The 14,822-nt window shown below is 39.5% G+C and overlaps 1 protein-coding gene and 1 non-coding gene across 12 annotated transcripts in view; both read right to left on the reverse strand.

Annotated features, from left to right (window-relative positions):
- UTRN (utrophin) overlaps nucleotides 1-14,822 on the reverse strand; it is a 574,142-nt gene that overhangs the window by 112,103 nt on the left and 447,217 nt on the right. For all 11 annotated transcript variants that reach the window (XM_047102476.1, XM_047102480.1, XM_047102475.1 and 8 more), the window contains one exon: nucleotides 1,820-1,949. In XM_047102476.1, the coding sequence (XP_046958432.1) occupies nucleotides 1,820-1,949 (130 nt within the window). The remainder of the gene's footprint in view (nucleotides 1-1,819; nucleotides 1,950-14,822) is intronic.
- LOC124529475 (U6 spliceosomal RNA) lies at nucleotides 14,302-14,408 on the reverse strand. Its single transcript, XR_006966368.1, has one exon. It is a non-coding gene; the product is annotated as a U6 spliceosomal RNA (small nuclear RNA).

A 14,822-nucleotide genomic window follows, 5' to 3' on the forward strand; every position in this document is an offset into this window, starting at 1 on the left:
AAGCCACTCTGTTCCTCACTGGGGAACACTGATTGTGACGATCCTGCCCTGGTGGTCCTCCCTCTTCCCTGAACCTCCTCAAGGCCCAAGCATCCCCACAGGTGCACGGCACATGCATGCATGCCTTCATTCAGCAACTGTGCAGTAAGCACCTACTATGTGTGTATGTGCATGTTGTGTGTGTGTGTGTGTGTGTGATACATATACAACAGCGTACTCAGAAGGAATACTTCTTCAAAGTGAGATGTAACAATTATGAGGGATTTGCACACTGAGGGGTTTGTTGGAAGTGGAGGCCCAACAATGGCTTAAGTCCCCAGTAGGCTGACTGGAAAGACAATGATGCTACCAGCAGAAAATAAAAATGAATGTTAGAAGGGGCACCTGAGTGGCTGTCGGTTGAACGTCCAACTCTTGATTTTGGATCTAGTCATGATCTCACAGTTGTGGGTTTGAGCCCTGTATGGGGCTCCGTGCTGCCAGCGTGGAGCCTGCTTGGGATTCTCCCTCTCCCTCTCTCCCTCTCCCTCTCTCTCTCTCTCTGCCCCTCCCCTGCTTGTGTTCTCTCTCTCTCTCTCTGTCTCTCTCAAAAATAAACACTTTTTAAAAATTTTAAAAAATGAATGCTAGAAAATATAGGTATGCTGTGTGTGTGTGTGTGTGTGTGCATGCGTGTGTGTGTGTGTGTGTATGTGTGTACACAGACATACATATTTCTCAGACCCTAGTCTGAGAAAGGGTGAGGAGGAAAATGGCTACTTGTCCAAATATCTGATCCAGTTGGCTATAGTCAAAAAAAGCATTTTCCACCTGTACTTTCCTTACAAGTAATAAATGCTCATGAATTATGCTGTGGGACACAGCATGAAGAAGTCTTTCAGATCTGCCTGCACTATGTGAAGTGAGGGATGAAAAAATATTCTCAGGGGTGCCTGGGTGGCTCAGGTGGTTGAAAGTTCAACTCTTGATTTTGGTTCAGGTCATGATCCCAGGGTCATGGGATCGAGCCCCATGTCGGGCTCCGGGCTGAGCATGGAGCCTGCTTAAGAGTCTCTCTCTCCCTCTATCCCTCTCCCTCACTTGTGCTCTCCCTCTCTCTAAAATAATTTTTTTTTAATTTTTTAAATAGTCTGAATGGTAGGCTTGTTTTAAAAATGCATCAGAATGCTTTTATTGACAACAGTGAAAAATCATAATGAAGATCTATGTTGGCCCCAAAATTCATCTCTTAAATTTACTGTGTGATTGACTGCTATTTGCTAATGAGTTAGTTACTGTTTCAGCTTTAAGTCAAAGTGCATAAATAGTACATAAATGGGTTGATTTTAATTTAAATAAATTCCATTGTCTGCTTGTAAAAGAAAGGTGCTTTAGTGTCTTATTTTAAAAAGTTATCTGGAAAACTAGAAGTTTAAAAAAATCTTTGTGGGTATTTCAATATTTATATATATTGTATTTTAAATACCACTCTTCCACTTATAATTATCACTTTGCTGAAAGTTATCAATTTGCTTAAATATAAGAAATGTAAATTTTTCTTTCTCCAAGAAATTATTGTTAGTTACAGGATGCCTTTTCCTAAATCCATTCTTCTGCAGTTAATTTCCTTTTGAAATAAGGATATGAATTATACAGCCATTTCATTTTTAATTTAAAAATCTAGATATTTGTTAAAGAATGACATATTTGATTAAACTAACACTCAGAGGTAAAATTTTACTATTAGATGCTGAAATACTGTAAGAAAATCTCCTACTTTATTTCAGGTTTTTGTTCTCCTCACATGTGTTTTATGATGTATGAAAGAAACCAATCTCACCTGTTTTTGATTGTAGGTTTCTTCTTGGTTCTTCAGGGGCCTCAATTGGCTGATCAGCCAGGAAAACTCGAGCTTGGTCTATTGCGTTCAGGACAGAATACTCTTTCTCCTTTAACTCACGTCTCAGGGCCTTTGCAAAGAGAAGCGAAAGTTGAATTTGTAACTACTGTGTTCACCAAGTAATGGAACATCTCCAATGAAACTACTTCTAATCATACTTATCAAGGGAATGACAGAATGACTCATAACCATTTAAGCAAAGTTAGAAGTGAAAATACAATTTTTACACGCATTAATGATGAAATATATATAAAAGCAAAAACATGACAGGATTTAAATATGCAAAACAAGAATCTTTACAATATTCACCTAAGAGAAATTGTTACAGTATATTTGAACTTACACAAAATGCACTTTTAGGGTTATCACTACTGTCAGATTGCTAAACTAGAACAGCCTGTTCAAAGATACCTTTTTCTTGTAAGACTGACAAAAAAAATTACATCCAATGGTACTGAAGAAGGCAATTTCACAAGTAGTAATGAGATCCTCAGAAGTGCTTTACATTCTTTAGAATATATTAAAGAAAAAAACTAAGAGATAGAAACAAATTAAAGTACATGAAATCAAAACTAAACCAAAGAGAACACATAAAAGACAGTCTCCAATTATCTTCAAATACGTTCCATCTCTCACACTGAGGCAATTATGATTTTTCCCTTGTGAAGTTTTTCATGCAAATTTATGATTCTCAGAAGTCTGCCTTTAGTACTCTTGTTCTTTTAAGTAGGGTTAAACTTTCACCTCTGCTCCCATAAAATGTTTGGTGATTAAGACTCAAATTGACTAGAGTTTAAAAACAAAGCTCACTCACTGACTATTGCAAGGTAAGAGGAAATGAAGATTTTCTCACGTACCATCTGAATGCTACAGCTAAATCCAAATTGTTTCTAATATTATTGTTATCCTCTTAAAATTATACACAGAAACACCTAGTGGCTCTAATAATATTTTGCTTTTAGTGCAGTTCCCTGACAATGCATTATTAAAACTCTGTTTTCATTTTCTAAAATACTGCATTGTACTACTATTTTAGAATCAGTAAAATTTTGGCTTCTGAACACAACTGCTTTTTTTAAATGGCATTTGACATATGTTGGGATGACAGGGTATTTGCAGGCTAAATCCTCATCGTCCACAAGAGATGAAAGAAAAAAAAATCTAGAAACCCAGAATAATCATCTGATGTGAAAAACCAGAGCTAAACACCAGAAAAACACCAGTGATGAGTTTGAAAGAGAACATCACTGGTGGGCAAGGGTGAGGGGAGATGAGTGACAGAATGTTGGATTTTGTGATAAGCACTGTAAATGCTATTAGACTTTTAAACTATTTACAATTATTATCTTGACCAAAAATTTATATGAAAAGGAGAGAGTGAACAACAACAAAAGAGCACCCACCCGCAATTTAGACACAGTAATAACACACAGGATATAGGATGAATTAAAACTTGCCCTAAAACCGTAGATACATTTACACAGCATCCATATAACCAAAGACAGACTGTGAAGCAAGCACAGGTCAATAAATCCCCACATCTGCTAGCATCGAGGGGCATTAAATGACTATGTGACAGAGCTTTCACTGTTTCTATTAAGAAATGCAGCTTGTGAAGGAGTCCCAAGATGTGACATTCAAGACAAACAAGACAATCTTCTGACATTTACAGTTTCTGATATGTGGAAATAAAAGAGACAGAAGAGAAATGGGGGAAAACACATTTTACTGCAGAAATATCTGTACACATTTCCGGGTTTTGAGCCTATTCTTTAAATTTAGATTACTGTGTTATAGCAAGAAGCTCCAGATAAATGAAAGTACTCCTAGTATCTACTTCCTGAAGCACCTGGAAATATAAAATATGAAATAATGGTATGAAAGAACATGTTGCTGAAAAGATAGCACTGAAAAACAGTGGGTAATGTATCAGATTTATAAAAATTTTAGTGATCAAGAGTATTTATTCCCCAAGCCCCAATCTAACCAGTAAATTTGGGAGAGGTAAAGATTCTTACAATAATGTGCAAGGGCTCTGCTAGGTTTCTTCTTTTGGGAAGTCAAGTCCCAGACATGACCCTATTTAGGGCAAGCTGCTAACGGGGAAGCTGAAGGAGCTGGAACACCTCCTCCTTCCGGTTGAGCAAACAGGATGAGGATTCACAGGCAGTCTTTACAGACGTGGCACTAAAGAGAAACCAGGGAACACCAACTGGCTGATGATGTGGAAGGGAATTAAAACCTGAGAGAGGACAGAACGTAAAGGAATGTGACTCAGAGAACGGAGGACAGAAGCAGACCCGGTCCTCTGGAAACATAAAATGATTAGGGGCACATATTTCACAGAGGGTGAATCCTGATCTCATGGTGGAAAAAGAATGTAACATGATCCACATGACTTAGGTGTGCAGCAGGGCCCAGCTGGGAGTTCTGGATTATTATTAGTCCACAAAATGTGCATTGAGGAGTGTGGTGAGGGGAAATGGCATAGGAGAGATCTGGGTTAGAACTATTTTTAGATTTTCAAACCTCTGAATGGAAATACATGTTTGTCTACAGGAAGGATACTTGGGAAAACGAGCCTGTCAACTTCCTTGATGGCTGGACTTTTATCACTCTAACACAGATGACATCATGACGGGCAATTTCACTGGCTGGCTGTTTACTCTGCCCAGAAGGCTCTTTCTCCAGGTATCCACACAGCATATTCCTTACCCCAAGAGGCCTTCTCAGTGAGGCCCACCCACCCATGCTATTTAATGTAGAATTCCAACTCTCCCATCTGCTACATTTCCCAACATCTTCTACTATGCAAGGTAGGTATTTAGTTAGTATGACTATTGTCTATTGTCTGTTTCTCTCAGAGAAAGTATAAGCTCCACAAGTCCAAGGACATTTTCTGGGTTTTTGTTTGTTTGTTTGGTTTTTGTTTTTCACTGTGGTAAACAAAGCACCTGCATCAGTGTTTTGGGACCTAGTAGAGCTAGGGGGCTTAGAATTGCTTCCTGGTGGAGGAAAGAGAGACAAGAGAGACAAGAGTACTTTCAAAAGAGGAAACTAAATGCTGGCAGAAGAATAAAGGAGTATGTCAGTGTGTGCACTTAGGGAACTACAAACACTAAGTGCTGAGAGCCCAGCAGGTATCAGGTCACAAAAACCACTGTATGATGTCCTCACTAAGCATCAGAGACAACCAATAATGGGCACTGGGAAGCCAGTGAAGAGCTGGACAAGGTGGTGGTGGTGGTGGGGTAATGACTGTCATATTTACATTTCTGGTTTTTATATCATAGTCAAGTCTCCTAGATACACGAAAAACAAATCTGAGTCTGAGAAAGTCCCCTCCAGAGGTGGAGAATCTATTTTCCTTCCTAACCACATTAAACTTCAGCACTTTTTGAAACACCCTCTCTGCATAGGGCGTTGGCAGGGGAATGTCTCATGAACTCCTTTGACATGCCAAGGTAGGGGAGTAGAAGAGGCAAGTGCGGGCAGGTGGGAATCGTGCCAAGTAAGGAAAAATGTGGGGCTCAAGCCCCAATGCCAAGTCACCAACCAAAGACCCTAAAGAGCATACATTTACTAATATCTGTTCACACAATATTTTGCAAATTTAATTTTGCTATTCAATTTGTCCTATTTCAATTATATTTAATTGCATGTCAGAAATGGGTTTAACTTTGGAACAGTATTATACATATAATCATTTCACCACCTTTTACCTCTCACTTAGACATAAAAGAAAACCAGCATTTCCTAACCACCTGGTGAACATTAATGATAAGATAATTAGACTCCAACAGAGTTGTTTTGTATACAGAGCTACAAAGTGGCATTCAGCTGTAGGTTCTAATATCACATAACTTCTATGTGGGCTGCCTTAAGTGAGTATAGCATAATCTGATAGGAATTTTTCTGTCTTAATGACTTTATATTTTCATTCAAAACAATTCTGTTCTCAGGCAATAACAAGGATTGGCAAAGATGTGAAGAGGTTGGAACCCTGACATACTGCTGGTGGAATGATAAAATGGTGCAGCCCCTTTGAAAAACAATTTGGCGGTTCCTTCAAACGTTTAACAAAGGGTTACTATATGACCCAGCAAGTCCACTTCTAGGTATATACCCAAGAGGACTGAAAGTTTAAGTCTACATAAAAATTCGTACATGGATGATCATAGCAATATTATTCGTAATAGCCAAAATTGTCAACACAGCCCAAACATCAACTCACGACCAGATAAACACAACGCTGTATACCCAAAAAATGAAAATCTTCTTCAGCAATAAAGATGAATGATATACTGACACATGCTACAACGTGGATGAACTTTGAAAATGTTACGCTAAGTGAAAGAAGCAAGGCACAGAAGCTCATTACTATGAAATGTCCAAATAGGTAAGCGTATAGAGACAGAAAGTAGAACAGTGGTTGCTTAGTGCTGGACAGTTGGGAGAAGAGTGGGGGAGAGACTGGTCATGGGTATGGGGTGTCTCTTGGGGATAATGTTCTAAATTTAGACAGTGATGATGGTTATACCATCCTGTGAATACACTAACAGCTACTGAACTGTTCATTTGAATTTTATACTATGTGAATAATATCTCAATAAAGTTATTATTAAAATAATAATTCTGTTCTTTCTCCCACAAAAGTTCCCTAGGTAATGTGTTTATTTCTATCCTCTCTCCCCACCCATCTGCAAAGTAATAGCTCATTGTGTATGTTCAGTATGCTCCCACTCTCAGAGTTTCTGGAGCACTTCCTACCTCTCTAACACAGCTCATGCTGATATATTGTCACCATGCATCTGTCCCCTCCATTACACTGTCAGTTCTTCTAGGGTAAGGCTCACATCTTAATCATTAGAAATTCTCTTCAGTGCTTGCTTAGACATATATAGGAAGTACTCAATAACTGCTTAGGGAATAAGGAATAAAGGAAGAACTGCTTTCAGATTAAATACCTGGTAGGATTCCACAACATAGAAGAGCAAAATATAACGAAGTCTCCCACATGCGATTATTCTAAATTGGAATAGCTACTGGATTCCATTTCGCTCTGGATTTGACCAAATAATTTTTTGAGGCAAGGTTAGTTTTTGCCTATCGCCTAATTATCAGAAGTACTTTTTTAAAGATTTTATTAAGTAAATGTCTACATCCAACATGAGGCTTGAAATTACAACCTCGATATCAAGAGTCTTATGCTCCACAGATTGAGCCAGCCCTTCCTATCATCTAATTATCAGCTAGTAACTACTAAGTTTTTTACTTTATTGTTGATCATTGTTTAATTAATAGCAAATATTTTCTTTTCTCCCTGGATAAACAAGTAACAGAGTTCAGTGAAAGGGGTGGTATGGGCTCACTCCATCTTCCCTTTTTTGTCCACAACCTGATCCATGAGGTAACTAACTGCATAGGACAAAGTTTCAAAACTATTGCAGTCATTACATCGAAGGTTGAGTCTGTTATTACTAGTGTGTATCAAATCCATCTGAAACGCATTGGCTTAAAACAATGACAACTTATTTTTCATGATTCTTTGGACTGGCAATTTGATCAGGTCTTCTGCTGGTGCCACCAAAGATTACTCCTGTGGCTATAGTCATCTGTGGTTTAACTGGGGTTGTGAGTCCAAGCCGAGCTCATTCACATGTCTGGAAATTATTGTGGGCTACTGGCTGGCATACCTCAGTTTCCCTCTGTGTGGTCCTCTAAACGCACAGTAGGTTGGACAGGGCTCCTCCAAAGCCTGGTAATTAGTGCTCCCAAAGAGCGGAGTGAAAGCTGCAAGATCTCTTAAGACATAGGCTCTAGAGCAGCTCTGCCCTCTAGAACATTTCAGCAATGATAACAATGTTACAAAACCATGCTGTCCAATACGGTAACCACTGGTTGCTTGCGACCATGTGGTACTTGAAATATGCCTAATATAATCGAAGAACTGGATTCTAAATTTTATCTCGTTATAATTGATTTAATTTAAATATAAATGGTCACATATAGCTAAGGGTTACCACATAAGACAATGCAGTTCTAGAATTTGCACTTCGGCCACATTCTATTGCTGGAAGCAAGTCTTGAGGACCCGCATAGACTCAAGAGAATGGGGAGATACAATGCATTTCTTCGTGAGGGGAACAGCAATGATCCTCATCAGAGGGGCCAAGATATACAGAATCATGATTCACTGTCGTAACAATCTACCACACAGGATAAAGGGGAAAGGGAGGGTTGGGGTAGGAAGGCATCTCAAAGAGAGTGATATCTGAAGAAAGAGCTGAAGGAAGTGAGGAAGCCAGCCATGAGACTATCTGGCAAAAGAGGAGGCAGGGAGAACTGCAAATACAAAAGCCCTGAGGGAAGTGCTTGCCCGGCTTAGCAGGCTGGCACTGTCAGAGCCGTGTACACAAAGGATGAGGGTGATAGCTTCTGGAAAAATGTTTCCTATCATGAAAGTTAGAGGGCAGTAAGTCTTTGTGGTTGACAGGAAAGGCACCTAGTAACTACATATTTCTTATACCGCAGACATCTAGTTACCTTGCTGACTCAAGGTCTGGCCATTAACCTAAGAATGCTCTCTGTGACAGCCTTACCACAAAGCTTATGCGTTTTCCATTCTAACAGTCCAAAGACCTCAATCCCCACTCTGGGCAAGCGCATGTGAAATCAAGCTCTGGCCTGTAAGCACTAGACCAGATCAGCTGTAAGAAGGAGGAAGATACAAAATCATTTCAACAACTACAACTGAAACTGTATTGTCTTTTATTCATCATTTTTTTTAAATGTTTACTTATTTTTGGGAAGAGAGAGAGAGAGAGACAGAGCGTGATGGGGAGGGGCAGAGAGAGAGACACACACAGAATCTGAAGCAGGCTCCAGGCTCTGAGCTGTCAGCACACGGCCTGATGCAGGGCTCGAACCCACGGACCGCAAGATCATGACCCAAGCTGAAGCTGGATGCTCAACCAACTGAGCCACCCAGGTGCCCTTGAAACTGTATTTTAAAAGTTACATGCTCTGAAGTTTTTAATACGAGGACATATGGTCTCAAATACCTCCAAGTCAAAAGTAATGAATGAAGAGCACAATGTCCCATGGCCATAAGAAAATGTTCAACTTCTCTCTCATCGTAAGGTGGCATAAGAGCATACGACAGAGTTTTCCAACAAAGATTTCCACCAACAAAGACAATTTAAAAGATATTAAATTCAGATAATCTGACAGAAATTGTGCCAAACACAAGAGTAGACAGCAATTCATACACAATGATCCCAGTCCTTAAGGAACTTACGTCGACGGGAGAGGAGAATGCTGATCACCATGTGTGACGTGCCACAAATCTTTGAGAGAAGTACAAACAGGGCACTGAGGAAAGAGACAGAAGGTGGAGGGAGGTAAAGGAGGCACAAGCAACCTTTCCAAAAATATGTGAACTGTGTGTTGAAAAAGAGACTGGAATTAGATTCAAGGTAATTAAGGGAAAAGCAATTCAAGGAAACAGAATGAACAGGTGAAGTAATCCAGTCTTCCATGGTCTTCCCTGTGAAGCAGCTTCCGAATGCTCGTTTAAGCTAAATGAAGTCCTGGAATGTCTGATTGATGAAGACCTGATTCAAATATCAGACTTTAACTACTAAAATCACAGTGTTTCCATTCTCAACAGAATTTCTCCCAGCCCAACATCCTGTTTAGCAGAGCCCACTGTTCCCATCATTTCTGGGCCCCTTTCAAACTCAGCATGCTGTTTGGCCACTTACTGGTATTCTTAGGAGTTTCTGGCAACAGGGTAAATCGCTCCTTATTCAACTTTCAATGTTAGAGAGAGATTCTCAATGATCCTCCTGTAATGTCTAGGAACACTTCTCTCCACTTGCTATAATTGGGAAGGAAAGGAAATTAAGAGATGAGAAGGAACAGATCTTCCTTCACTTATGATGGGGTTATGTCCGGATACTGTAAGTTCAAAACATCGTTAAGTCAAAAAATGCACTGAGGGGCACCCGGGGGGCTCAGTCAGTTAAGCATCCCATTTTCGGCTCAGGTCATGATCTCACGGTTCATGAGTTTGAGCCCTGTGTCTGGCTCTATGCTGACAGCTCGGGGGCCTGGAGCCTACTTCGGATTCTGTGTGTCTCCCTCTCTCAAAAATAAACAAACATTTAAAAAAATGCATTGAATATACCTAATCTACCAAACATCATACCTTAAATGTGCTCAGAACACCTACAGTAGCCTACAACTGGGCAAAATCATCTAATACAGAGGCTATTTTAGAATAAAGTTGGCTGTCTCATGTAATTTATTAAACATTGTACTGAAAGTGAAAAGCAGAATGGTTGCATGGGAACAGAATGGTTGCCAACAGGATCCGTCCTTGGCCCTTGTGACTGCATGGTGGCCTGGGGGCTTTGGCTACGATTGCCAAGGATCAGGGAAGGGGACATCCTGCATAACACTAGCCCAGGAAAAGATCCAAATTCAAAATTCTAAATATAGTTTCTCCTGAATTCCTATGGCTTTTGCACCTCACAAAGTCGTAAAACTTTAAGTCCACCATCGTGATGTCAGGGACTGTCTACATAAACAAGTGACTGGGGTGTCTTAAGTCTGAAAGTCTCTCAAGTCAATCAGCTGCTGTTCATTTTCGTCATGAACATGGCATTGGCTCACTGGAGTAGCTGAGTAACATCAGTTACTTCTGGCAGCACCGACATGGGCAGGATCTGAAAAATCACTTGATATGAAAATAAGGTCTGAGGAACTCTGGAAGAAGGAGAGGAATCCTGACATCCGCTTCTGTTCTAAATTGGCAACTCGTTACTCTGCACTGAGACAAGGGGAGAAGAGACATACCTATGTGGGTGTGAACTAAATCCTGGTATCACCCCTTCCTCTGTAAGGAACAACTGTCTCCTCTCCTTTCTTTTTTATTTTTTAAATAATTTATTTTTTTTATTAAAAATAATTTATTGTCAAATTGGCTTATTTATTTTTGAGAGAGAATCCTAAGTAGGCTCCATGCTGTGAGCACAATGCATGATGTGGGGCTCAAACTCGCAAACCGTGAGATCATGTGACTTGAGCCAAAATCAAGGGTCAGCTGCTCCAACAACTGAGCTACCCGGGCGCCCCTCTCCTTTCCTTAATCTAAAGCCATAATCCAAACTGTCTCTATAAAAAGTGCCAACGTTCACTGAGATGCACTTTTCCTAAAATTTTCTAGACCATAATACTAAAATTACAGATAAAGCAGATCTTTTGGTTCCCCTGCTTAAAAACCCTCCAGTGGCTTCAAATGAATTCTAAACTTCCTACCAAGATCTGGACCCTCCCTGCTCTCCAATCTCAACTAGTAAAAATACCCTAATTTCTAGTCTCAAAGTCTTCATTTCTGTTCCTAGAATATGCCAAGTGTTCCCTCCTCATGCCCTTTGCAATCCAGAAAGTTTTTGCTTCAAATCTTCAAAAGCTCCTTCTCCTTGTTTAGATCTCGGCGCTTGGTATATATGTGGGATGAATGAATGAAAAAAGGAGTAAGTGGACTAGAAAGAATCAAGGAAGGCAACTCCCAGGAAATGGGAGTAGTTCATAGGAAGCTGGTCTGCAAAGAAAGCAGCATGGAATGGCTCTGAGCAACTGAGGAGGGAAGGAGTCATCTCCTTTAGCCCGTCAAAGAAAAAGTTATTTCTCGACACACTATCTGTGTGCTTTCTTGGCGCTCTCACTGGCCCTCATTGGTCAAAGAGATTCCCAAGGGTTGTCCTCTCCGACCCTTTAGAGTCACAGCACCAATACCATCCTTGCTATTAGTATAAACAACACCTGGTTCCCCAGCAGGGCCAGGCCTCTCTCTTCTGAGCCTCTCCAGCTCCAGGCATCTGCTTTGCTGGAGCATTCAGCACACATGCCTGTCCTGACTTCTTTGCAGACCTGACTCCTACACCGGACTGAGCCCTCTATGAAGGCACACATCTATTCCCTAGAGGGTAAGGCAGGAACTCAATGAATTTATGTATGAAAGAATAAGGAGATATTTAAAAAACCATTCAGCGGTATAGTAAAAGCAGAGATTAGTAGCCAAAAGCCTGTGTGACAATCCAGTGCACGCCATGTAGGCACGCCCTTACCTACCATGAGCCCTTGGGTTTGTCTTGAAACTTCTCCACATGTTAATAACAAAACCTCTCATTTTACTAACTTCACAGGTGAGACAGTGAATGTGAACATATCTCAAAACCGTTCAGTGTTGTAGAATAAGTAGTTAACTTTTAAAATGATGCTAACCTAAAGTTTTACCAACATTCTCAGCTCTTCTCTAAGACAGAATTCTTCCCTCAGCTTCAATTCACTGCAGTTTGTGAAGGAAAGTTCTAGCTATTTTATCTACAGCTTTGGATGATGGAGATGGGTGCCCAACCTTCCATTAGCAGGAACAAGTGAATTTAACTCTCTTAAGGGAACAATTATTTCATTCTGAGAAAAATGGAATTATGTGATCCTCCAAGATTAGGCAAAAATGTTTGGAAAGTATAAAACTAGGTTCCAAGCTTCTTATGTCCCTTTAGATTTTTAGAAGTGTAATAACTTTTTGTGAACCGATTTGTTCCAGACTAAAGTAGCAAAGTAAAGCTCTGTGATGGCAAAAATAGTCAGCCAAATGATATCACATATGCTAATTTAAATTTTTTAAATGTTTATTATTTTTGAGAGAGAGAGACAGAGACAGAGAGCAAGCAGGGGAGAGGCAGAGAGAGAGAGGGAGACACAGAATCAGAAGCAGGTTCCAGGCTCTGAGCTACCAGCACAGAGCCTGATGCAGGGTTCGAATTCACGGACTGTGAGATCATGACCTGAGCTGAAGTCAGCCGCTTAACCGACTGAGTCACCCAGGCGACCCACACATACACTAATTTAATATAAATACGAAATTTCTCCAACTGATTAGTCTAACAATGGACATCTTTTTTCCAATCCTTCAAAGGACAATTAAATCAAACACATCCAACCAATTCTCTTTCTTCTCTTTGAGAGAGAAATGGAGTCAGATACCTGACATCCTAAAACTGCTTTCTAAACTCCCATACTGGCATGGAATACCAGCACTTTAATGCTAATAATACAAGGTCCACAGGAAAGAGGGGGAAAAATGAGAAATCACAGGCAAGGGTGCAGTGAAACTTCGCTTTCATACATTGCTAGAGGCGGAAAATTGGTTCAATCACTCGGGAAAGTAGGTTGGCAATATATCAAGAATCATTACTATGTTCATATTGTGTGAAACAAGAATTTCACCTTTGAGAATATATCCTAGGAAAATGATCAAGAAAAAGCTACAAACACAAAGGTTTTCATTATAAAGTTATTTATGATTAAAAAGATTTGAAAGCAAATTAAATGTCTAACACCTGGAAAATATTTAGGCTCACTAGGGTATGGCTACACTAGGGACCATTACATAACCTTGAAAAATTACTGTGATAATGACGGCATAGCAACATGAATAAATAGACATGATATATATACCTAAGCAAAAAAGTCAGGATTAAGACGATATGCCCTATTAGAAATAGGAAATAGTCACCCAAATGAAGATGGTTGCATTACAGTAGTAAAATTAAGGTCAATTTTTTGTTCTCTATTTTATAAAATCTGTCATGGTATTTTCACAACTTATAATTTAAGAAAGGAACACTAAATGGAATCTAGTTCATTTATCACTGAACAAATTATTACTTTTATTTATTTTTATTTTTTTTACTGAAGTATAATTGACATACAATATCCTATTGGTATCCTGTGTCCATTGTGGTGATTTGATATTTTTATACATTACAAAATGATCCCCATGGTAAGTTTAGTTACCATTTGTCATCAAATAGAGCTATTACAATATTATTGACTGTATTCCTTATGCTGTATATTATATATTCACGACATTAAGTTTTTTTAACTCCAAGTTTGTATCTCTTAACACCATTCACCTGTTTCACCCATCTACCAGCCCCTCCCTACCCTGGGAACCAACAGTTTGTTTACTGTATTTATGAGTCTGTTTCCATTTCGTTTATTCATTTGTTTTGCTTTTAGGACTCCACATGTAAGTGACACCATATGGTATTTGTCTTTCTCTGTCTGACCTATTTCACTTAGCATAATATCCTCCAGGTCTACCCATGTTGTCACAAATAGCAAGATTTGATTCTTTTTTTAATGGGTGATATTATCTATATATAGCACATCTTCTTCATCTGTTCGTCTATTGACAGACACTTAAGTTACTTCCACATCTTGGATATTGGAAATAAACACACGGGTGCATATATGTCTTCAAACTGATGTCTTCATTTTCTTCAGATAAATGCCCAGAAGTGGAATTGCTGGATCATATGGTAGTTCTATTTTTAATTTTTTGAAAAAATATGGAACGTTTCACGAATTTACATGTCATCCTTGCACAGAGGCCATGCCCATCAATCTTCGATAATTCCAATTTTAGTGTAAGTGCTGCCGAAGCAAGCACAAATTACATCTCTTAAAGAATGGCATTATTAGAGCACCTGGGTGGTTCAGTTGGTTAAGCAACGAGGACTCTTGAATTTGGATCAGGTCATGACCTCACAGTTTGTGAGTTTGAGTCGAGTGTCAGGCTCCATGCTGACAGCACAGAACTTGCTTGGGATTCTCTCTCTCCCTCTCTTTCTCTGCCCCTCCCCAGCTTGCGCGCTCTCTCTCTCTTTCTCAAAATAAATAAATAAATAAATAAACAAACAAACAAACAAACTTTAAAAAAAAAAGAAGACAGCATGATGCTTCAACTAAAGGCACAGCTAGAGGCTGGTATGGCTGAAACCAGTGCTTAAGAGAGAAAATAGTAAGAATGAAGTGACCATGGTGTGAGTAGGAGACAGGTCACATCACATAGGGTCTTGTAGAC

The sequence above is a fragment of the Lynx rufus genome, unplaced genomic scaffold (genome assembly GCF_022079265.1).
Source record: "Lynx rufus isolate CCGP_SWC_20201006 ecotype Redwood Valley unplaced genomic scaffold, mLynRuf1.p SCAF_6, whole genome shotgun sequence".
NCBI classification, from domain to species: Eukaryota; Metazoa; Chordata; class Mammalia; order Carnivora; family Felidae; genus Lynx; species Lynx rufus.